This window comes from Musa acuminata, chromosome BXJ1-7 (genome assembly GCF_036884655.1).
Source record: "Musa acuminata AAA Group cultivar baxijiao chromosome BXJ1-7, Cavendish_Baxijiao_AAA, whole genome shotgun sequence".
NCBI classification, from domain to species: Eukaryota; Viridiplantae; Streptophyta; class Magnoliopsida; order Zingiberales; family Musaceae; genus Musa; species Musa acuminata.
In genome coordinates, this window is record NC_088333.1 from 36,007,704 (window position 1) to 36,031,534 (window position 23,831).

Below are 23,831 nucleotides of genomic sequence, written 5' to 3' on the forward strand. Positions count from 1 at the left end.
GATAAATCTATACATAAGGTGTTCAATAACTTATTAAGAGCTTATAATAAACTTAATGATCCTGTTATGATTAGCTTTTATAGTTGTTTTAGTCTTGTAAATATAGGTTATATGTAATTATCATGCATAGATAAAATTACCAAAAATAAGCCATCTATATGATCATTTTAAGGGTTTTCTAATTTTACAAAGTGGTGTAAAATATTAGCTAGTAGTATAACACCTTGAAACTTCCTCGATAACATATAATTAAATGGGCCTTTGGGGTATTATTATGGTTACAAACTTCCTCGATAAAAAAGTATTGTTATGTGATTACTTGTAGGGACTTTTGGTTGAAACGAATCACTTTATATCCTTTCTCATGTGATCGTTTAAAGTTTATAAAATTTATATATTATAATTTATATTATTTATTAATTATTTGTTGAAATATCTATTTGTAGATCTTGAGTTAATTTTTTTTAATTTATCTTTTCTTTTATAGGTCCTTATGAGACCATAAAAGATTTTGGAAAAACTGATTTTTGTGGACGGATACACAAAAATACCATATGACTCTAAGAATAAGGTGAAATTATTTCTTCCGTCAAAATTTTTCATAGTAAAACCAATAAAAACAATCGATGATATTTTTGTTAAATCTCCAAGCATCAAAACTTTTGGATTATGATACCACTTTGTTTTGTCGTAGAGGGAGAAGAGAATTAAAAATAAAACACTTAGAAATTAATAAGTTAAAGAAATATATCAAAAAATGAAAGCATAATTAACATTGACAAATCCCCACCTACAAAAGCAGATTCTTCAATATATAATATTAATTACAATTGGGTTATCCTCACTCAAGTACGATTTCTTTTGTTCACCTCTTAATTAAATATAAAGAACTCTCTTAATTCTCTCTAAAAGCTCTAGAGACTCTATTAATCCTCTCTGAAAGCTCACAAGAATAAACTTCTTATTTTAATTTAATTAAGACTCTATTAATTAATTTAAATATAATTAATAATTTTTTTTTAAAAAAATAATTAAATAAAAAGTGGGGGATCGCCTTGCCCTTCACTTGGGAACACGTGATGCGAAGAGCTCGATGATTTAGACATTGTTAAGGTGGTTTTCTTCTTCGATTTTATCCAAAACCACACAATTCAATTCCATAATGCCTTTCCAAACCATCGCTTTGCTGCTCTCTCTATTATCACTGACTATAGTGTCAGATACAAGATGGGTATACAAACTAAAGGCACGTCACAACAAGCTCAACTACTAAACACCTCCTCCACTATTGTATTTGTCTTTCATGCTCCTTAATGTGCTCACATTTCATCACCTCAGAATACATATCCTTGATGTGCTCACTTCTTTTATCATATGGCAAGATCTATGATAGTGGAGTTCAGTTTCTCTTCTGCGTTATTGTGTTTACTGGATGTGAAATGTATCTTAATTAATGGTGGAGATCTCATGCAAGGATGAATGGGGGGTGCATGAGAAAGTATTTGGTGTATCTATCTTGCTTCACAATTTTAATGTTGTCTTGTCTTCTGCTGTCTGTGTCTGACCATATGTTCAGAATGCTTCACAATCTCTCCAACCTTGGGATGGCATACCATGTACTAGTTATGTCCTCTATCTAACAGGATTCCATCCTACATTACCTTACTGTGGTAACATCACTGGTTAGTGTCAGCTTGGATGCTTCAAAGGTAGGGTTTCGTGACCCAACTTCTAGGTCTATGAACCAAATTAAATTGCATCTACTCCCTTAAAATAGTCCTCTAATGAATGAACTATACATATACCTTTCAAATCAGGCATTAATTTTATGTAAACACTTCAACGGAGATTGACCAATAAAAAGAAAACATGCATTCACACAAATCACTTTGACTAATTTATCTTGGTCAAGAAACAAAATTTAACTTAGGCTAATTATCTTCTTTTTCTTGAGAGTAATAAATAATTCCGTCGATGTCAAAGTTCAGCTGAAATGTAGGCATTAATTGGGTTCATTTTCCTAAGACCATTTGCTTCTTAATTGCATGCATCTCATGCACGTCCAAAGGCTATTATCCCAAACTCACGGCGCTTTAAAATGAATGCCATATAAGATATAGAACCTCACATATAGAAAGAGTCAAACCTGCTTATTCAGCATTGTCTTGATCTTAATCATCAACTTAAAACACAAGACATGATCACCTAATCATAAAAAATTAAGGCAAAAATTTCAAAAAATATTTTATGACTGTCATGCTTGAGCTATGAGACATCTAAACCTAATGGTTGACCTCCATCTCGATTGCAAAAGCATGATCATGTTACTCATTAGAGATTCCCCAGTGTCAAATATTGCTTTGTGGCCACTGCAGTATGTCACCGCTACCAGCTTCTTAGATGGCTCCAAACTTGTCTTAGTGTACTGTTTTACGAATAGACTACAGTATGTGTAGCTGTTCGCTTTTCTTGGTAATGGTGTAAAGCTGTCTCTCCCAATAATAAATACAGGAGCGTTAATTACCTATCAACTTGGATCTAATCTTGATTAGATTTCCCGATTAGAGATTTGATCGGAGGCTGTCCCATATTAACCTCAGGAAAACTCTCAGCCATCATCGGTCTCCATATTAAAGAGGTCAAAAAGAGATGTTCTTGTTTCCTTTTTATTTTATTTTAAATCAATTAAACTGTAAATAAATGCTGGAAGATATATCAAATTTGTCTCGCTAAATTCAGAAAACAACGTCAAGTCTGTCTTTAATTGCCAATTAGTTCTCCGAGGAGGTATTGATTAATAGCCATAGGGAACACACGGATATATATCTATACCTATACACGCTCGAGTCTACCTTTGCTGTCCCTCACATTTTCTACTCCATGCAACACACACGTACAGATCCAGACATCTACCCAGACGTACACAGATTGAGAGCCAAACCATTAATTGATGCTGAACAGTATACGACGGATCTAGATGCTATCCTAAGCCATTCATCTCTACAACCCATGCAAATCCATAATATAATCACAAAACCCTTGTCCCCATCCCTCACCTCTCTCTCTCTATCTCTCTCTCTCTCTCTGTTTGTATGTGTATATATATAGAGGTTGCCACTGTGTTATATGTATCTTATCTTCCACTGTGAGAGAAGAACACAAGAGAGGAGGAGTGGAGGGAGGCTGGGCTGGTGGTTTGGTTTAAGTCTTGTTCTGTTCATGGCATGCATTAACATGTTCAATCCGGATCATCCCAGCCTCCACGACGCGGCGATGAGCCCGCGCATGTCGTTCTCGAGCGACTTCAACATGCAGCCGCCGCCAGCGCGCACCCCTGGCCCGCCGCCGGACTCCGACTTCGAGTTCTCCGTCGGGAGCCACCCTATGATGGCCGCCGACCAGCTCTTCTTCAAGGGTCGGCTTCTTCCTCTCAAGGACAACCATCAATGCGGAGGCCACAGGATTACCACACTCCGCGACGAACTCCGTGCCAACGGCAGCGGGGAGCGGCTGCCTAAGGGGTCCATCAAGTGGAGGGGCCTCCTTGGGCTCAGGAAGACTGCGGCGAAGAAGGGTGACAAGAAGGAAGACGAGCTCCCGGGCAAGTCTCCACAGGTTGGCATCGGTGACATACATGTACAACATCTGTTTCTTTCTGCATGTGACATTGGTGCATTCAATTTCCTGGCCTCCTCGATCTTGTTTCCTCACATGCATACTTTTCTTGGTTCTCACAGGATCTATGAATCCAACGACGACGGAGCCTAATCTCCGGTCAGGGAGGAGGTGTGCAGTAAATAGAACGCTTCTGCTTCATCTCACTCTGATGCTGCTGTCGTTCGCTTGGGTGAAAAGGTTGTGGAAACTGGGATTTGAGAGGGAGCTCCTTCGATTTTTTTCCAAGTTAGCAGGGATGACCGTGAAGAAACTTTGAGTCGTTCGTGTGGGGTTGGTTGGATGGCATTAACTCTTCCATTAATCTGTGCTTTGTTCTTTTGGGAAGGAAATCCACAGTATTTTCGGACCAGGGTGGTATTCAGCTGTCTACTTTCCATATCAGTTCCATCTGTACAAATCTGCGCAGCTGGAAACTTAATGGTGCTCTGAGCCTGAGTTGAAATCTCTGTCCATGACTTTGATCTGACATCAATCTTGCTTGGCCCCTCTAGGGTTTGGTGCTGTCCTTACCCCTGTCCTTAGAGGTGGAGCAACAGAGACTGAGAACGTGCATGCTAATAATATATTTTGAATCGACTCCTGTCTCCTTCATCTCCAAAGCAATCTTAATTACTTAGCTGTTACACGCAGAACTGAACTCTTCTCTTCTTCCCGTCATTGACATCTTGATTCATACTGATAGAAGAAGACAAAGAAGTAAACTAAGTTAAGAGAGGCAGTAGGCTGTAAGCGTGCAGATAAAAATACTTTAGAGGTCACTTGACTCCTTGGAAGAAACTACGGAAACTTCGCCTTCTTTGCCTCATGGCGAACCCCAAAAGCTGGACTCTCACCTCAAGTGCATTCACGAGCTACATCGAAGTAATTAATGTCATCACCATTTTAATGCGTGGGGTTAGCTTCAGTTAATGTTTGTACTTGGCAGTGGCGGATACAAGTAAAGACGACGACTGTGATACAAGAGGAGGATTCTTACCGCTACTTCGAATTCGAGAATGCCAGCGATTCTTGATCATCTTCTTAAGAAAGCATTAATATACCTTCTTAATAAAGCATTCTATGTAGAAAGCGAAAGCTCCATTTAGAATACAAGATAAAATGATTAGCGTGCTGCAGGAAAAAGTGCTCTGTAAGCAGCAACCGGGATGGCCTTGGAAGCCTGGACTCGGGTCGACTCGCGAGTCGACTCGGTAAACGCGGTAGACTCGCACGAGTTGGTTCGAGTTTTCTGAGTCGAGTCCAGCTGGTTGGGTATAAGTCGGTTCGAATGAACGAAAGTTCGTGATCTTTTCCCAACCGCGCGACCACGGATCGGTGAACCCTAACTAAGATCTGCCGCCGCCGCCGCCGGAGAGATCCCTGGAGCCGGTAATCTACCGCCGCCTTCTGGTTCTCTCGAGCCGGATCTCGCCGGTAGTCTCGAACGGTCGTCGCTGCCCAGTCTTTCGGTTTCGGTACGATTTTCTCACCTCTCCTCAATCTCACTATGACTACCACCCTCTCTTCTCTATGTGATAGCCATCCTCAACCGTCAGAACCCTTCGTCATCCCCAACTACTTCCCTCCCCTAACTGAGCGCTGCTGCTTGTCTTCTCCTTAACAGCCCATAGACGGCCCTCTGCGCGACAGGTTAGCTTTGCAACGCATGGGATAGTGGTGCTCAACTGCTCATCACAATTTCCTGTTCTTTCGATGTAGACAACTATAAGGAATAATATGGATGGCTTAGTTCTGACTTCTATTTATTCTTTTGAGACAATCCATATAAATTGTGATTAGGAATGAGTTTTATGTTACAGAATTCACTTAGTCGATCAACACAAGAAATAATTGAATACTTGGTTATGTTACTGAATTTTTTTTCTTAGAAATCAAGTTATGATAAATCTTTTAACTTACAGATTATCGTATGTTACAATTAAAATCCATTGCAATTGTGCATTTCACCTTCCTTGATTGATATAATTGAAAATTTGAGCCTTTGGATTGCTAAAACGTAAGCAAATTATCGAGAGGAGAATAGCAATATGTTAGATCATAGTTTAGTGATAGACTATCACTGAGTTGATAGTTACAGAACCAGAAGGATTTTGCTGCAATAAAAAGTATGTTTTTGGACTAGTTTCTTTATCGGTTAAAACAGGGAAAACACTAATCCCTCACTAACATAAATATAGCTAAGATATCCTTTGTCTAGAACAGCTCAAGCTTGAAGATTAACTTTATACTAGTCTTTAAGCTGGGGATATGTTCAAAGATCCACTTCTTTTAAAAAGGAAAAAAAATGCAGGATCTGTTTGTTCTCTTCTGGGTAGGTTTCCATGTGAGGGAGTGGAGTTTATTCAGCAAATTCCTACCATCTTTGAGAAGATAGTGAACTTTTGAATACAAGCATAAGAGAGACGCCTTTTGCTGGAACTTCAAGGGATAACTTTTTACCAAAAGTTTACTATGAAATTTTGTTTCAATAATTTATTTTACTAGCATATTTGTTGCCTTAGTACATGTTTGTAGGTTTTCATATGGCATTCATTTTGCTTAATCTTATTTTTATATCCAGTGACTGCATTGAAGGTTAAGCTTTTAGCCATGTTTCTTACTGGTCAAAGCTTCTTCCAAAGGACCCACTATGAAGTCTTGTCAGTTGAAGAACATGCAAGTTATGATGAGATCAGAGCAAGTTACAAAACCGCCATTCTGAATTCTCATCCTGATAAGCTGCACAAGAAATCTGATGCATCTACAGATCACCAACGAGATTTTCTAGATGTGCAGAAGGCATGGGAAGTACTTTCAGATTCTATGTCAAGGGCAAACTACGACAAGGAGTTGCAATTGATGAGACAGGAATTGGAGGTTCCTGCTAATGAAATTGAATTGGGAGATATGTCTGTGGAGTCTGTTGGTGATTTTGAGGAGCTTTTCTATGAGTGTAGGTGTGGTGACTACTTTTCCATCACATGGTCGGAGCTCAAAGAGATGGGCATTATATTGGATAAAGAGAGTGTAGAAGTACATTCATCGACTGTTTCATTACCAGCTTCAATTCTTATTCCTTGTGGCTCTTGTTCACTGAAAGTTCGTCTGACGATAGATCGCAGTTCTTGAATTGGATTCACTTCTCTTACAATGGAAGAACACCTTTTTTGTGTCTATTTTGCTGTTCCCTGTTTTTTTTTTTTTTCTCGACTTACAGGGGAGCAAAATTTTGATAGGTGCCCTGCCAGTCCAAGACAGTAATCTAATTTTGTCTGTTATGTTCAATGTATTAATACTTTCAGAAAAGAGAGCGCCACTGCAACCATATTATGAATGTCTTGTATTGCAAATACTTTACTGAGATGAAGCTTTTGTCACTTGTATTGAATGTTTGGGTAAGCATTTGTGTCCTGATGTGGTTCAAGATTGAACTTGACCTTATTTATGTCTTGTATTACAAATACTATATTGAGATGAAGCTTTGTCACTTGTATTGAATGTTTGGGTAAGCATTTGTGTCCTGATGTGGTTAAAGATTGAATTTGACCTTATCCACCATCCTGAATATGATGTTTTGCATTCTGATCCTTCCACCAAGGAAAGTGTAATATTAAATTTTGATTGTGGTGACAATTAATGGGGCCTGTCATAGTGTATTCTGCAAATGAGTGTAGGGTAAGATTTGTTTCTTAAACTACAAATTCTGTATGTGACAGGAAAAATTATTGTAGTTAATAACCATGTCATTTTATAATAATAAAAGCATGAATCTACTTCTGTCATTGTAGAGTGTACTCTATATTATAATGTGATACTGACTTGCAGTAGTTGATTCATCCTTACATAGCAAATTGAAGTTTGTCCATTTGTTATGACATCAATATAAAGTCAGTGTTTAGATATTATTTTGATTTTTTTTCTTTTGAAGGTAAAAATGTTGACAGTTTTATCTACAGTTCATCAAATGGATGGATAAGATTGAGTTTAGATGAATTCTGAGTCCCCATAGTTACTCAAAATTAAATCTTTTGCATTTGTATGAAATGTAATTAAGGTGAATTATATGAAATATATTAAATAGAATGAGCTGCAATTGATGTGGCAGCATCCACTTGCAACATACCACCAAACACTTGCATCCAATAAAAGTAACTCTTTCTCCTGCTGCGAACTCCCATCCCCCATGAGTTCGTACCCATTCTCACAAAAGAGAAGCGGGCCCACTCCTGGAGACTTCGGAGGGGCCCTTGTATTCTGTGTCTTGTGGCACCTCAACTATGTCAACCCACTTCTCTCACATCCACATGCCACACGTGCCAATCTTTTGACTAGGAAGGAGAACTAATGCATCCATATCATCGCTGTCCTCACCGTCTCCTGTGCTCCCCCATCTGCTGGTGCTTCTCGTGAATACCGTGCGATCCGATGAATCCCGACGACGAGATCGTATACGATACGACGCCCCGCCTCATCCGCGTCTTCAAGAGCGGCCGCGTCGAGCGCTACCTCTGCACAGACGCCACGCCCGCCTCCGTCGACTCCGCCACCGGAGTCTCGTCCAAGGACGTGCTCGTCTCGCCGGAAACCGGAGTCTCGGCCCGCCTGTACATCCCGAGGCTCCGCGAAGGCGATCGACCGGAGCAGAAGCTCCCCGTCCTCGTTTACTTCCACGGCGGTGGCTTCTGCCTCGGCTCTGCCTTCATCCCGCTGTTCCACAACTACCTCAATTCCCTCGTCGCTCAGGCCCACGTCGTCGCCGTCTCGGCCGACTACCGCCTCGCTCCGGAGCACCCGGTCCCCACCGCCCACGACGACTCGTGGACGGTCCTCCGCTGGGTGGCCGGCCACGCGGGAGGAGGGGGGGGGGCCGCGGCGGAGGCGTGGCTGGCGGAGCGCGCCGACTTCGAGCGGGTGTTCCTCGCGGGCGAGAGCGCGGGGGCCAACATAGCCCACCACATGGCCATGCGAGCGGGGATCGGCGGGCTGCCGTGCGGCGTGAGGATCCGCGGCGTCGCGCTGATCCACCCGTACTTCCTGGGATCGGACAGGGTGGAATCGGCGGAGATTTACCCGGCGGCGACGGAGAACCTGGAGACGCTGTGGAGGACGATGTGCCCGTCGTCGTCGGGGTTGGACGACCCAATGATCAACCCGGTGGCCGAGGCGGCGCCGAGCCTGGCGGGCTTGGGCTGCGACCGGGCGCTGGTGTGCGTAGGCGGGGCGGACGCGCTGAGGGACCGGGGACGGGCGTACTATGGCAGGCTGACGGAGAGTGGATGGGAAGGGGAGGCGACGCTGTTCGAGGCGGAAGGGAAAGCGCACACTTTCCATCTCTTCGAGACGGACTGCGAGGAAGCCATAGCCCAACACAGGGCTGTTTGCTCCTTCCTTAATCTTTAGTTGCATGTGATGAGTGGATGGCAAGAGCGATTCCGGCGATCTCACTGAATCGATCCTCTTTGGTCGTGAGAGTTTGAATCATGTCAATTCATGGTTGGTTTGGCTATGAACAAGTTTGATCCTTTGGCTGTTGACAAAAAGGGTTGTTCTTTCTTTTGGTATTTGGGATCAGAAATGCTTGAAGGCGATTCAATTACTTTTAATTTTAAATGAGGTTCAGATGCTTTTTGGTCGATTTACAAATAAATATAAGTCAAATGTGAGTCCTAATTTAATTTAGTTTGGGATTGAGATAAGACAGACTTATATCCTGAGAGCTAATTTCGATCCTTGAATGAAACGATATTCTAATTCTATATTTGATAAGTGATTATATGAACTTTTATATCATGTTTTATATTTGATAATTTATTTTCGTTATAAATATGTTATGTTAATCGCTTGCTGATATGTTAGAAAACTTTCGACAAATTTTTAGTGGATGATATGTTTTTATTATATAAGTATATTTGCTATCCAATGAAATATTGATGATAAATATAAACTTATTCTTTAGTGTAAACCATAAAATCGTCGAATAGCCGCAACTTATTACTTGGACTCCACTCTCCAACGTGGCTTGTTTTGGAGAGCAAGAAACACAATCTCACGTGTTATTGGACGATTCTACTCGAAGAATCCAACGTCGTCTGTTCCATTTGGATGATTTGTTCTGTCTTTTCGTATGATATATTATATTGTTAGGAGGTATGTCCAAATCATACCGCTGCGAAAAACATATATAAATAGATGAAGAAAAGCTGAAAGAGTAATAAAAGGCGGCTTATATTTTAGCTCTGCAAACCTCCAAATCTACTGTAGGATTTGATTGTTGTCTCTCCTCTTTGGTCAAACAGTACTCTCCCTCTTCCCTTCCCCTCACCTTCCCCGCAGCCTTCCTCATTTAAGACTCCACCTTCGTTCTCCATCCGTATCTCCATGCTGTTCCTCTTCGAAGGCCATCAAGAAAAAGAGACACACAGAAAGGCTTGAGAGAGAGGGGTGACGATGGAGGTGGTGGTGCCGGTGCAAGACTTGCACTTCGACAGCGCATGCACTAGCCCCTACGTGAGCGCTCCTTCGAGCCCGAAGCTCCTCGGCGAACCCTTCGACTTCTTCCGCCACTACAACAGCGCTCCCACCAGCCCGACGCGCGCCTCCGCCATCTACGCCCGCTTCGACGCTGTCTCCTACAACAATTCTCTCCCTCCGGCGGCTGCTGCCTCCGGCAACGGCTTCGACTTGGAGGAGAAGCCCGGCACGACCAAGCCCCGCGGCAGATCCGCCAAGGATGAGCAGGAGGACGTGTCTGACTTCGTTTTTGAGTTCAGTGGCCACCTTGACAAAGACGGGTTGCCGGTGCTGACCACCGCCGATGAGCTCTTCGAAGAAGGGAGGATCCGGCCGCTGAAGCCCCCTCGTCGAGTGACACATCAGGTTATGGAAGACGCGAGCAGCGTGGCCTCCTCGCCGAGGTCACCGAAGCAGAGGGGTTTGTGGTCTCCCTGCCACCGAGGCAGTGGAGGACGGGGAGAAGAGTTTGAGCCCTTCTCCGCAGCGACGGTGGACGTGACGAGAGATCGAGGGAGCGAGAAGAAACCTAACCCTCCCTCGTTCTCTTCTTCCAGACGTCGGAAGGGATGGAGATCGCTCTCTCCGCTCAGAGAAGGGGGTCTCTTCAGGACAGCTGCCAACAACTCTCCTCCTCCCCCCACCGTTTCCACAGCCGCCCTGAAGACTGGCAGCGGCAGCGGAAGCAAGAAGTGGCGGCTAATGGATTTACTCCTCTTCCGGAGTGCGTCTGAGGGACGCGCCACCGGCAATCGGAGCAAGGATCCTCTCCGCAAGTACACTCTGCTATCACCACCATCATCATCAAACAAGAAAGCCACCACCGAGGACTTGAAGAACTCGAGCTTCAGATCGACCGACAGCAGCGGGTCGATCAGGAGGCGGCGTGCGTCCTCGCATGAGATGCACTATGCCGCGAACCGGGCAGCCTCGGAGGAGCTGAAGAAGAAGACCGCACTTCCCTACCGGCAGAACCTTTTCGGTTGCCTCCGCTTCAACCCGGCCGTGCTCAGCATTTCCAGGGCATTCGACAGCCGACGATGACGATGATGAAGATTCTTGTTGTCCTTCGCTTGTAATAATAATCAGAACGACGCCTCATGCAATTCAAAACACCAGTCTCTATTCCTCTGTTACGTATTTACTCCCTGTCTCATATCAAGTAATCTGAGATGATGAACGTAAAGGGAACAGTTACCCTGCAGAAGAGTCTGGTATGCGCATATGAACATAAACACGCAAGTTATGTCGAGGTTTCCCACGGACAAACGGCAGCAAGAACGCAATGTCAGCCCACGCTCGGTGAAGAAGGTGAAACCACAGTAGAAGTCGAGGCCATCTGCTTCAGCTACAGTGAACCTGCGGCACGGCGCAGCGTGCATCGCAGCTTTCGACGGCAGGGTTCCATTGACTTTTCCTATGTGAGCCATGGCTTTACATCGGTGTCCCCACCGCCGGGGCCTTCTCCACGTACCACACCTCGCTGCTTTCTCCGACAGTTCTGCTCCTGTCGTTCGGGGTTTGGACAGAAAGTCCAATCCGATCGGTGAAAACGGACGCTGATTACAGAGGAAGAGTACTACTGTAGGTTTTGGTCTGTAGCTCGCACAAGTCAAACGCATGAGAGCATCAAATAGCATCGTGATTTCCATGTCGAAGTTGCCGACCACAAAGAGAGCAAATGGGTATAGCCGGACAACAGAAGTTACACTGCATCATGAAAGGTTAACTTCGTCGATGGGCAACAGAAATGGACAGCAAAAGATGGATAGAAATCATAGCAGGTCGAAGATGCAACTCGAGTCCACTGTGTTTGCATCACCTGCTCTCCATCTGGTGGATGATTTATGAAGCCGAATTCCAACGACCAAAACGCCGTCCGACGATCAGAGTTTGTGGCTATGTTATGAGGAATTATTATGATGTGGATGGCAAGAAAGGAGGCACCCAAAGTCCACAGCGTTATTTATTAGGCTTATCGTGAGTCGCTTGAACCTATCGTACTTGAAAATAGACTATTATTACCTGTGGAAAGTATATTGCACTGTCTGTATTCTTAGATGTTGTTGTCGATCACAATCTCCAATCAAGCTTAGGAGTGATGGGGGTTAACTCCACCAGCAAGTTGGGTGGCCTAAAATGGTGGGCGTGTCAAAGCTCCACATGTGGGTGGTCGGCACAATAGAAGACACTAAAGAACAAGCAAATCGATCGAGAAAGGCGGAGCACCACATCGTCTTCCACCTCGATTCTGCTCGTGGTGTTGCAGGGTGATAGGGTTATCTTTCGGGGTGCCTGCCTGCAAGCTGTATGATGAAATGCTCAGCGGATTTCTTTGACGACCTCCCTCGGGGACAGAGAGAGCGGTTGGAACAGTAGCAACGTCATGCTGGCTTTGAACAAAGTCCGAACATATGAACGCGATTTAGAATGCGGCACCGCGGATTGTGGTGAGATGCAGAATTCTTGGACTGCCAGCTTCATGTGACTGATAAGAACAAGACAGGAACAAATAACATGGCATGGATTGTACTGTGAAGTGGTTCTCATTTGATGCCCAGTCAAACAAGCACAAGGTTACATACCATTCAATACAATAAATGAAGTGGTTTTGCTTCACAAAAGAAAATTCAGTATGACTTTCTTCCATTCTTTTCCTTGCAGCCTCCATTGCCTTCAGAGCCTCCGCTTCCTCCTTAGATATCATCTTCGCTTTTTCATCATCCCTTTTTCTCCTTTTAACAGTCGCTGAAGATTGTGCACGCTTAACAGCTCTCATGGGGTTCAAAGGTGTTGAGATAACCAACCCTGGAGCTCCAGCTTCTGCACAACACGATCATTCATCATTCCATCGAAATTGAGAGTGAAACATAATGAAGTTGTGACATTATTGAGGTCCAGAGATTTTGATGTTAAAAGAGGAGAATAACATGATTATTTCAGTTAAAACTTCATCCATTTTTGAATACATCATCATAAGGCCTCCTTTTATAGGGCCAAAATTGTCATGCAACTACAGTAACTCAAAACATAATTGTGACAAGTCAACAAAAATTCAAAGACAAGAGAAACCAAGTTTCCTGAAAATAACTCATCCCATGATTCCAACATTTGCCCTAGTCTACATCTCTTGCACTTTGTGCAAATCATTTTAGAATTCATAGTTGGGCCACCATGACATGTCCAAAATGGAAGTCCCATGGACCTGATCCCCGCTCACCCTGACATTTGGCCATCAAGTTTAACCAGATATGGACCAACTCGATCCTGCTAATAACAATGACATTTTGCATCCACAAACCATTCAAGTCTATACAGTGGATATGGGTTCAGGTTACCAGACAAATAGGGTCAATGTCTGGAATCATCAACATATGAAGATCTCAGTATTGAACTCCTTAGATAGGAGACAAATTTAGATGACTGGTTTGCAGTCTGGCAACCTTACCGTACAATGCGGAGTCAGCTAGTTGATATTACTCGGAATATCATGGTGAGTGAAGGAAAAGGTTTAATAATGTGTCATGCAAGTGACTGTTGACATGGTATGCAAATCAAGTTCTGTGGAAGTAATAGTATGCATGTTGGTTTTCAAAGTTCAGAAGACTAATTTGAGAAGAATATTTGTCTTGTTACCATTTCTAGTTGCAGCTGAACACTGGGCTTCATCTGTAATTGTCTTATTAGATTGTAGTCCATCGCTAGTATCAACTCTCTGGAAAGAAGCCAAATCATTCTGGTAGCTCTTTTTTGCTTTCTGCATGACACATTAAAATATAAAGAATCATCAAAACAAACATTTCAATCATGATAATAACACTAGATTAACATCAATGTCATGGTTCATAGGAAAATTACTGCTTCTATTTCCTTTAGGGCACGTGCTGCTTCTTTTTGTTCCTTCTCCCTGGCAGCGCTCTCCTTTCTCATAGTAGCAAGCCTCTTAGCAACATTGTCCTTGTGGCGCTGACCAAGTTCATGAGTTCTGATGTTCAAAGGGTTGTTTGCAATATAGAACTTGCAGAAATCACACCATTTTTTTCCTTGACTAACCCAATACTGCAAAAAACATGCAGAAAAAGATACCATAAACTGCTTCTGAAGTAGTAAGACAGCAATGAAATGACTCTAAGAACCAAGCTGAAATTTTCTTTCACTAGATCGACCACTTTACTGCAATAATCAAAAGAATATTATTGACAAAGGATTCACATAACGCCTGGCAAAAGGAGAAAGGTGGAACCATAATACAATTAAGGAGATCAGAAATACTGGTATCCCCATATCTCGAACACTGTTTATCCATCTAAAGATTATTTCTAGTATCAAAAAAAGCATGCAACCATCAGTCTTCTGAATCTCATTTATACCTTCTTCAAAATCAACATATGGTTCAAGATTGTACAGAAGTAATATAACCAGCATCCAGAGGCATGTAAATTTCAAAACGAATAATGCGCCCCCAATTGTTTTTGCAAGAAATCAGTGACTCTTCCTCAAGAACACACATCAAAACGGCATCATCAAGTTCCTCATCTCATTTGCCACTCAAGAAAGAGATAAACCAAAAGAAGATTACCATCATCATCATTCTAAACATCATATTATTCCAGAAATGTTATTTCACATCGAAGCTTTTGCACCGTTCCTCTATGCCCCTTCCATAGAGTGAGACAAAGAACCCTAATTTGAAGAAATAGACCAATCGAGAGCGGTTACCTCCGTCATGCTGGAAACGATCAGGACCGAGTTCTCGAGGAGAAAGGGAGAGCTCTGGCGATCGCAGTTCCTTTCCGGCAAGAGTCTCGATCGAGGTTTATGATTATATCAAAAACTGTTAACGGATCGGATCGAGTCGGATCGTCAATATACAATCCGAGCTTATTCAGATGTGGGACCATTGATGGAGATTGGGTTCGTTAAACCCAAACGTCCCTCGCCCAACCCGATCGATGGACCCAATTGAGCCGGCTTTGTAGAACCTAAATCGGGTTTGGGCCGGGAGGTCCCAACTCGACCGTAATAATAAGGTAGGGTCCGAACCGGACCAATTCAGTAATATGTATTATACATAATTAAAAGCTCGTTATATATATATATATAAAAGGAAGTGCAAAGGTGGGCTACCGAATGGTCATTTGGATTAATGATGGTGTGTGTGCATAAGCTGATTTATTAAGAGCAGCACTGAAAATAGTAACTGCAAAAATTGCATAAAGTGAATTTTTTTTGCATTAATCCCTCTGAATTTTGAGTTAATATATTATATCTTTATTTGGGATTCATCATCTTCCTTGAACATTCAAATAAAAGGCACATTACAGAGAGCATTGTTAAAGACCTGCAAACAGCTTCTACCTGATTTATATATATTCACAGTGGTTACTGTGAATATAAAAACTAAATATTACAATCAAATAGAAAATAGTATGAGTTTATATGAAGAAGTGAATAATTGCAACATTCAGGAACTTCAGAAGCCTCAAGATATGTGGATGAACATAGTGATAGACACAACTATCAGACTGTTCAAGATAACACCAGTTTGACATTAGCTAGCAGATCCATATCAATCACAATCTCAAATCTGTGACTGATTTTGAAGATACTACGAAGCCTTTCTCAATTTGAAGCAAAGACACAATATCATAGAGATTGGATAATACAATACCTCTCTTTACTTTTTACCGGACATGTTCATGCCATATTATAACGGACAAACTTCTAAACAAGATGTTGGATGTAATGCTTATGTCTGTCCGTTGTATTTTGGCATGTTCATGCCTTATACAGCAGGTAGAGGGGCAGCCGAAGGCTAAATAGTCCCATGTTAGTTGGGTTGGTGGCCTCTTTAGGCTTGTAAATAAAGGTTGTGTCATGTAGACACGTGCGAGAGCTTTTCGGTCTATAATGGACCATTTTACCCTTTGTTGTGCAACTATTCAGAGCTTGTAAAGTCTGTTTGTAATTTGTATTGTCTATGAAGTATTTTTCGGACATGTTTGCTTGTGGATCCTGATTGAGGCGTTCTCTTTAACCCGTTCTCTCTTTTGTTGGTCCTAAGGGACGATGGGAGGCTTCGGGGAGGCTGACCTTTGCGGACGGACGCGCGAGGGTGCCGCACGCCTTAGACAAAACCAGCTAAGGTCGTGACATTATGGTATCAGAGCGGGACAAGCACTCATAGAAACACTTGACATGCAAATGTGGGGGACCTAGCGGGGCTGCGTTGAGGGCAGTCAGCAACGCGCGACCGTTTGAGGGAAAACGAGCATGGAGATGTAGGGAAAAGAGTCGCTCAGAGGAGCGAGCATCTGACATTGGCATTCAGAGGAATGGCCAACCCTTCGCGCAAGAGGCACCACGAGAACAGGCAAGCTTGGAAGAATTTGGAGCGCACAAAGGTTGGGATGGCTGAGTTTGAGCTACGGCTCAACGTTGACAACTATACTTGATGGTGCTCTAGGCAAGCGAGGCGCTTGGCAAGAATGAGACCATCCAAGGTGGAATGAGTTGCTCAACGACCAAAAGAGTTATGCAAAGCTCACAGAGGTGAGGGGAATTGCTAACTCGAAGAATTTGGTACTCATGCATGGGCTTGTATGCGGACGATGGAATGTTCGTGGCCATCCCAAGGCGACCGAGACTCGGCGCCATGGAGCATTGAAACTTTCTCTTCGGCATGTGAAGGATACGTCCGTAGGAGGCTGAAGTGTGCAATGAGTTCAGCATGTTGCTGGGCCTTGAGGGGGCGGCGGTGGCTGTATTGACGTGGAGGCGCAATCTAGTAAGTGCATTTGCAAGAGGCAGAACAATGCACAGTTTGTTCAGTAGATCAGAGTAGTCCAAGGGGATGGTGGTCTCCGAAACGAAGAGAGATGTTGCTCCAACGGGACAGTTATCTAGGAGGGATAAGTCTCGACACTCCAGAGGTAGAATCATGTGAGACGGACTTCACATGTTGAGGAGGAGTACCTCACAAACAACAACTTCACGAAGCTCGATGGACTGAGCAAGCGGCGAGGAGTTGTCGCATGATCTCGCTTGAGAGAATGCATTGGTGGATGCATTGCGAGATCAAGTGGGGGAGCGACCTGAAGCAACTTAAATCAAGGTACACTTGGAGTCGATGTGGAGATCGGACTCAAGGGAGGGCTGACCCGTGAAATGGTGGGCGCGAGGGCCACCATCGACTCAATGCAAAAACGAGGAGCGGAGCAACTTGGGTGTAACTTGGCGAAGTACCCAAGTCGCCCGAAGGGAGCCAGCAGAGAAGTTGGAACATGGAGCAGAAGCACAGTGCTTTCCTTAGACAGAGGTCAAAGACATGAACTCTTGCAGAGGCAAGGGTAGGATCATGTTGTTCCATGGGTCCTTCATCCTGACGGAGCAGACTCATCTTGCATGGTGCCAAAGACGAAGGGAGCTTCGCGACACATGCACCTTAACTCGGAAGAGCATTTGATGGAGGAACTAAGGCGACTCAACTTGCGGAGGCGAAGTTGGGTTCAGAAGGCCTTAGCACGGGGCAAGAGGACGCAGAGGCGGGTACTCTTGAAGAATATGCCACAGTGTTGCCATTCAAGTTGCTATGAAGGAAGCAGTGCGCAGCGGAGATTGTGCTGGTAGGGGCAGAGGCCCAGGATCCAGACAATGGTGCACAGATCAGTGAAGTCGGTAGACTTCGAGAGCTACTAGGCGACGGACTGTCCTAGAGCGGTGCTTCATCTAGGTGTGACCCAGGAGTGGGTGGATGAAGGTCGATTGCCAGAGGAGCGAACAAAATCGAAGGTGGAAGGGACCCTGCGATGTATTGGCAGAGGCCACACATTGAGGGTTCACAATTCGAGTTTATTCCACAAGGATCTGAACGCAATGGAGATGTCACCAGGAGGCGACATGGTGCAGCGGATCGTGGTGGAACAGTTCGTGGCAATGCGATACACACAATCTGTCCCGTGAGGGATGAGATCATATGGAGGTATAATCGGGAGTTACTGGAAGCTCCACTTCGATGAACAACACGACGGCAAGAAGGGCTATGGATTCAAGGAGTGAAGGCCATGGTACCGCAGAGGCGGGTCTTCCGGGCGTGCATCGAATTTTGCATCGGATGAAAGCCTTGGTCATCAGCATATGGGGGTTGTGTTCCACCAAGGGAAAAGTTCGAATGCAAGTACCAGTGAGTTCCATGGGAGGGACTTGATCATGTAGAGGTATGATCGAAGCAGCTGGAGAGTTGGACTTCTCCTGAGCTCATATTCGCTTAAGGGAGCCCGACAAGTCAGAGGACAAGGTCGAGTAAGCGAACGTTGCTACCAAGGAAGCTAAGGAGAATAGAATCGATGCAAACTCTACAACGTGATGGCAGAGGCCATGCATGGGAGTTGCAGTCTGTCTTTCCATCGACCAAACAGACTGCTTGGAGAACACAGTGGTGTTGAAGCAGGGGGTCGAAAGGGGCGAGGAAGCGACGACGAGTCCAGAGGGACTTAGCTACCCAAAATCAAGCATCAGTTAGAATGGATGTGGACTCAGAGGAGTGCCACGGAGACATCTCTACTGATTGTGAAGAAAAGGGATACAGAGGCGAGGCGACGGATAGTAGGGCCATGGGCATGGCAGCGCCATGGTACCGCAGAGGCGGGACTTCCGTGCAAGTCATTGATCCCTTGCTCTCATGGAGGGAGAGTGCTTGGTCGTGAAAGGGGCTGAGGAGGTGGAGCATGCAGAGGCAATCTCCAAGTACCGAGACAAGGCTGAAGGGCAGAGGCCAAGAAACTTCGTAAGACCGGTGTCAACAAGTTTCTCATCAAGATAGCCGTAAGTGAAGGACTTCGGGTCATGCAAGAGTGCACGGCCAAGGAACGAAGCAGGCAGTACGCGGTGCTGTACCTTTGCTACTCAGTGGAGTAGGCGGCAGAGTTGATGGAGAAGACGGTACAATCCCAGAGGCGACCTCATCTATCAGAGAATTACTCCAAGTTGGGGTGAAAACTTCCTGCATTCCAGAAGTTCAATGGCTTTGAGAAGGTGAATCACAGTAGCTAACTCAACGCAAGGAGTGCAAACACTTCAAGTGCTTCAGAAGTGTGAGCAAAGAGCAGGCGAAGACCAGTAACCAGCTCGATGCATGAAGTACAACCTCGAGGAGGCGGGCGAAGTCAAAGTAACCTTTGCCTTCTCAACTCTTAAGAGAATGGGCGAAACCGAGTACCCCAGTTCTCTTATCTATCCAGCAGAGGAGCTCTGCACAAGTTCAAAGACCCTTCGAAGATAATGGAAGACAATAGTTGTCAAATCCTCACCAACGGTGATCAGTGCTACTGAGAGTAGATCGTCCGCTTCATTTCCCAACGAAATGTCAATCGAAAGCGGAAGTGATGCGAACCTACTTGGATGTGACAACTAACTGAAAGAAGAGTCAATGAGCAGATTTTGTGGAGGAAGGACCCAAAACTTCAGAAGTTTGCGAGGCGATGCTCGTTAAAGCTCCAACAAGCATCCACCCAGTTCAAGCAGCATGTGGAAATTTTTAGAGACTAGCGCAGAAAAGATGGTCTTTTCCTTCATTTGGTGGATCCGCAAGAATCGACAAGGATCAACACAACTCAGCCAACCCCACACCAGAGTCAGAGTCATTGGCGAGTTGAAGCAGCATGGCGGATCAAAGGTTCGACTACTCAGAAATAGCAGCGGAGAGCAGCTGGGAGCCAGGAGGTGCATTGCAACTGGAGCAGAAGATTGAAGACTCAGTAAAGGCGAAGAGTTGCAGTGTTCACAAAGGCTTCGACGAGGACGTCGAAGGGATAAGTGGGGGAGAATGTAACGGACAAACTTCTAAACAAGATGTTGGATGTAATGCTTATGTCTGTCCGTTGTATTTTGGCATGTTCATGCCTTGTACAGCAGGTAGAGGGGCAGCCGAAGGCTAAATAGTCCAATGTTAGTTGGGTTGGTGGCCTCTTTAGGCTTGTAAATAAAGGTTGTGTCATGTAGACACGTGCGAGAGCTTTTCGGTCTATAATGGACCATTTTACCCTTTGTTGTGCAACTATTCAGAGCTTGTAAAGTCTGTTTATAATTTGTATTGTCTATGAAGTGTTTTTCGGACATGTTTGCTTGTGGATCCCGATTGAGGCATTCTCTTTAACCCGTTCTCTCTTTTGTTGGTCCTAAGGGACAATGGGAGACTTCGGGGAGGCTGACCTTTGCGGACGGACGTGCAAGGGTGCCGCACGCCTTAGACAAAACCAACTAAGATCGTGACAATATGTTGGCATGATCTTCAGAGAATGGAGATAAATTCCTTCTGAATAAGATAGAAATATCTCAGCCTGACTGAACAGATGAAAACTATAAATAGGAGACATATGGTGAGTGTAATACAATGAAGAAGTACTTGTAAATGAGTCTCTTTTACTCTGCCATCCTTGTTTGTTTGCTGATAACCCACAAACCAAGGTTTGGGTGTTGAACATGAAAACAGAGTGGATGATGGAACATGCAGTTTTGACATGATGATGTAGTGCAAAATTGTGATTGATTGAGCAATCAAGATATGTACTGCATCAAGAGTCATGGTTCTAAATGGCATTAATCAACCACAGGTACTAAAACTCAATGGGTGAAGAACTTGTGATGCTTGTTCTAATCCTAGGAGCTCTGGTTCTAGTTGAAATGACCACCCACATGATCAATATTTTGCACTCCCTTACCCAATAAATGAGGCACTCGAGGAGGATGTCGTATAACTTCCATGACAAACAACAAGAAGTTCCATAACATCATTCTTATAAATTAAGTGGTGAATGAAGCAATAGTTGGGAAGAATTCATAGTCCAAGACAGCAAGTGAGAACCCAGATCTCTTACAGGTGATTACAAAAGAGGTGATCTTTGTATCTGATTTTATGTGATTCATAAAGCAAATCAAAGATAAGAAACTGTTGAAAAACATTCAGAAATCTAATCACCAACTGATCATATGATACGAAGTCCCAAGGATTAGAATGAACTCAAAAATAAAGGTTCAATAGAAACCCTTCAAACCCATAAAAATATTTTGAACCAGAGACAGGGATCATTACCAACAATTCAGCAAGCTTGCAAATCTAACAATTGCAAAAAAGTGCTCTTTATAGTTAATTGCCATGATTTTATTCACGCTAAGCTTCAAACAATTGCCTTCAATCAAACATGTGGAGATGTTGTTTTGTCTAGTCAACGTCAAGCTAAATAAGCATTGCAGACAAGGATGACAACAACAAGAACCACAAGAGGCCAGCAAAACATTCTACAAGCAATAAAACATTCTACAAGCAATACTATACAGACAAGAAGTTTGCCAAAAGAACAAGCGAGACAAGTTTCTGATGATGCTCAAGGTTGAATTGACGCAGTTAATGTCAGTCGAGGAAATGGGTTGGCAAAACACAGGCTTTTTTCCTCACCTGTCAATACTTCACCTTGCTCCTGACCCAAGCTTCTGCTGTCGCTCATAGAGATCCTCCGCCAATGCCTGTCTCAAGCTCTCACCCATATAGTGAAGAGATCGTTCACTCTCCACCAGGCTGGCCGGCTGAGGACTCTCGGGCGGATCCCGCCACATGTACCTCCCTTCGTCTTCCGGCTCCTTGGCGAATTGACACATATTGTGCAGAACCACGCATGCGACCACCGTCTGGGCCGCATGATCAAGCCCTACGTTGAGGTTCCGAAGTATCTTCCATCTTCCCTTGAGCAACCCGATAGCAGCCTCCACCGACGCTGCGCGACCTTTAGCCAGAGCAGAATCGAATGCCTCCAGTGCGGGGGCACTCGAAGTGGCCGCCGACGAGGACGACGAGAAGGGAGTGAGGAGGAAGGGGAGAAGGGGGTAGGAGGAGTCCCCGACGAGGTAGGGGCGCACGTGCTGGCCGCGGACGGAGATGACGTGGTCCCGAAGGGGGAGGGCGCCGCTGCTGCCATTGTTGTCGAGGAGGAGGCGGTAGAGGCTGCTGTCTCGGAGGTGGGAGGCAGGGTCCGAGGAACCAGGGGCGCGGACGCAGGCGTCCCAGAAGACCTTGCGGTGGTCGGCAACGGCCTGGAGAAGGATAGAGGGGAAGGAACGGCTGGGGGATCGGAGGAGGTCGGTACCGGGTTCGGGGGCGGAATTGGGGTGCGAAGGGTTGGGATGAGGGGCTTGCCGGAGGCGTAGTCGGACGGGGGAGGAGGCGATGGCGGCGGCGAGGTTGGGGAGCGCGGTGATGTCCTTGAAGGACTGGAGGGTGGAGAGGAGGTGGTCGGGGTTGGCGGGGAGTGTGACGTAGCGGGGGTAGAGGCGAGTAGAAAGGAGGCGGGTGAGGGCGTGGGTGCATCGGGAGACGAGGGCCGGGGGGAGGGAGAGGGAGCGGGCGAGGGAGCGGGACGAGAGGCCGCGGGAGAGGCGGGCGAGGGCAACGGAGAAGGCTCGGTCGAGGGGGAGCGACGAGGGAAAGGCGGCGGAGGCATCGAGGTGGCGGAGGTTCTTCAGGAGCGTCTCGAAGACGGGGTGGGAGACGCCGTAGAGAGAGCGAAAGCGGGCGTCGCGGGCCGAGGGCTCCAAGGAGAGGACGCGATCGGAGGAGAGGAAGAAGAAGCCGGCGGAAGGGGAGGCGACAGAGCGGGGGGGAGGGGGTGGCGGAGGAGGGGAGGGGGAGGAGGAGCTGCGGCGGCGGCGGCGGCGGGATCGGCGGTGGCGGAGAGTGGAGGAGGCGTAGGAGAGGACAGAGGCGATGGCGAAGAAGAGCAGCGGGGCTGCAGCGGAGGATGCGGCGGCGGCGGAGGAGGAAGGGGGGTTGGAGGAGGAGGTGGGATCGAGGTAGGTGTGGAGGTGGAGGAGACTGGAGAGCATCAGCAACAAGGACGGATCATCCATCCTTCTTCTTCTTCTCCTCCCTCCTCTCTCTTCCCCAAATGACGACGGACGGGGAAGAAGGGAGAGGAGACGGAAAGAACACGGCGGAGACTCCTCGATGCGCACAACTCGGGAGGCAAACGGCTTTCCAGAGCAGAACGCGACGACGAAACAAACCGTGAGCGTTCAACTCCAACCCGGTTGCTGTAGTGCGCTCCAACCAAACCAAAACACTTCTGCGTTGTGGAGCCGAAGACAACGACAAGGGCTCTTACGGCCTTGTCGTTTGGGCTTGTGTTCTTGTGGGGAAGACCAGACCGAGCCTCGGCCCTCATGTCGCCTACTTAACAGGCCGATATAGAGGCCCAATTCGAGATGAATAAGAGCGTGCATGAAATGCACGAGTTAGGCTTCGAATATTTCAGTGATGGGATAGTTGACATGCACAGTGAAATATGGTTCACGTAAGCTGGAAGTGAGTGCGAGCATGCTATGAAGAAAGAATCTTAAGTAAAATTTAGTGGGCAATAATTGAAAATTACTTGATAAGACTATCATGAACTGCTTATTTTCTTTTAACTTTGTTCCAACAATTTGAATGGGAAGATAAGGACGATCGGTAGCATGGTGACTATTATTTTCAAGCAACACTATAGTGATTCGTCGCTGTACTGTTTGAATTGACACAAAATGAATGCAAAATGATTTTAATGACCTACTCTTCAGAAGAACACTGTTGTATGTCCCAACAAAGCAGCATCTGTTATTAGGTTTTTTTTTTTAAATTT

At 45.3% G+C, this 23,831-nt stretch overlaps 5 protein-coding genes across 12 annotated transcripts; 4 read left to right on the forward strand and 1 right to left on the reverse strand.

Annotated features, from left to right (window-relative positions):
* Window positions 1-3,151: 3,151 nt before the first annotated feature.
* LOC135584394 (uncharacterized) lies at window positions 3,152-4,222 on the forward strand. 2 transcript variants are annotated; one of them, XM_065193982.1, is made up of 2 exons: window positions 3,152-3,636; window positions 3,738-4,222. In XM_065193982.1, the coding sequence occupies exons 1-2, from the start codon at window positions 3,220-3,222 to the stop codon at window positions 3,744-3,746; spliced, it is 426 nt and encodes a 141-aa protein (XP_065050054.1). In that variant the 5' UTR covers window positions 3,152-3,219; the 3' UTR covers window positions 3,747-4,222. The 2 variants fall into 2 exon arrangements, with proteins under 2 accessions (XP_065050054.1, XP_065050055.1); XM_065193983.1 differs by having other exon boundaries at window positions 3,152-3,615.
* Window positions 4,223-4,949: 727 nt separating this feature from the next.
* On the forward strand, window positions 4,950-7,135 carry LOC103992215 (uncharacterized). 7 transcript variants are annotated; one of them, XM_065192607.1, is made up of 3 exons: window positions 4,950-5,132; window positions 5,214-5,307; window positions 6,239-7,135. In XM_065192607.1, exon 3 carries the CDS (start codon window positions 6,268-6,270, stop codon window positions 6,784-6,786), a length of 519 nt encoding a protein of 172 aa, XP_065048679.1. In that variant the 5' UTR covers window positions 4,950-5,132; window positions 5,214-5,307; window positions 6,239-6,267; the 3' UTR covers window positions 6,787-7,135. The 7 variants fall into 7 exon arrangements, with proteins under 7 accessions (XP_065048679.1, XP_009410109.2, XP_009410111.2 ...); XM_009411834.3 differs by having other exon boundaries at window positions 6,253-7,135; XM_009411836.3 differs by having other exon boundaries at window positions 5,282-5,307.
* An 883-nt stretch (window positions 7,136-8,018) lies between these two features.
* On the forward strand, window positions 8,019-9,292 carry LOC135679160 (tuliposide A-converting enzyme 1, chloroplastic-like). The gene has a single exon (XM_065192608.1). The coding sequence runs from the start codon at window positions 8,083-8,085 to the stop codon at window positions 9,055-9,057; it is 975 nt and encodes a 324-aa protein (XP_065048680.1). The 5' UTR covers window positions 8,019-8,082; the 3' UTR covers window positions 9,058-9,292.
* A 663-nt stretch (window positions 9,293-9,955) lies between these two features.
* LOC135679161 (uncharacterized) lies at window positions 9,956-11,303 on the forward strand. The gene has a single exon (XM_065192609.1). It carries the CDS (start codon window positions 10,105-10,107, stop codon window positions 11,209-11,211), a length of 1,107 nt encoding a protein of 368 aa, XP_065048681.1. The 5' UTR covers window positions 9,956-10,104; the 3' UTR covers window positions 11,212-11,303.
* A 1,132-nt stretch (window positions 11,304-12,435) lies between these two features.
* On the reverse strand, window positions 12,436-14,949 carry LOC135679162 (zinc finger protein ZOP1-like). Its single transcript, XM_065192610.1, has 4 exons — window positions 14,887-14,949; window positions 14,026-14,226; window positions 13,804-13,924; window positions 12,436-12,990 (listed from the first exon to the last, which is right to left on the reverse strand). The coding sequence occupies exons 1-4, from the start codon at window positions 14,893-14,895 to the stop codon at window positions 12,593-12,595; spliced, it is 729 nt and encodes a 242-aa protein (XP_065048682.1). The 5' UTR covers window positions 14,896-14,949; the 3' UTR covers window positions 12,436-12,592.
* Window positions 14,950-23,831: the final 8,882 nt, after the last annotated feature.

Excerpts from the sequence above, each read along its gene's own strand:
- LOC135584394 (XM_065193982.1), top strand. The coding sequence starts at position 3,220 with ATGGCATGCATTAACATGTTCAATCCGGATCATCCCAGCCTCCACGAC.
- LOC103992215 (XM_065192606.1), top strand. The coding sequence starts at position 6,268 with ATGTTTCTTACTGGTCAAAGCTTCTTCCAAAGGACCCACTATGAAGTC.
- LOC135679160 (XM_065192608.1), top strand. The coding sequence starts at position 8,083 with ATGAATCCCGACGACGAGATCGTATACGATACGACGCCCCGCCTCATC.
- LOC135679161 (XM_065192609.1), top strand. The coding sequence starts at position 10,105 with ATGGAGGTGGTGGTGCCGGTGCAAGACTTGCACTTCGACAGCGCATGC.
- LOC135679162 (XM_065192610.1), bottom strand. Across the intron at positions 13,925-14,025 it reads CCCTAAAGGAAATAGAAGCA|AAAGCAAAAAAGAGCTACCA; the intron begins GTAATTTTCCTA and ends TGTGTCATGCAG. Across the intron at positions 12,991-13,803 it reads TTCAGCTGCAACTAGAAATG|AAGCTGGAGCTCCAGGGTTG; the intron begins GTAACAAGACAA and ends CGTGTTGTGCAG.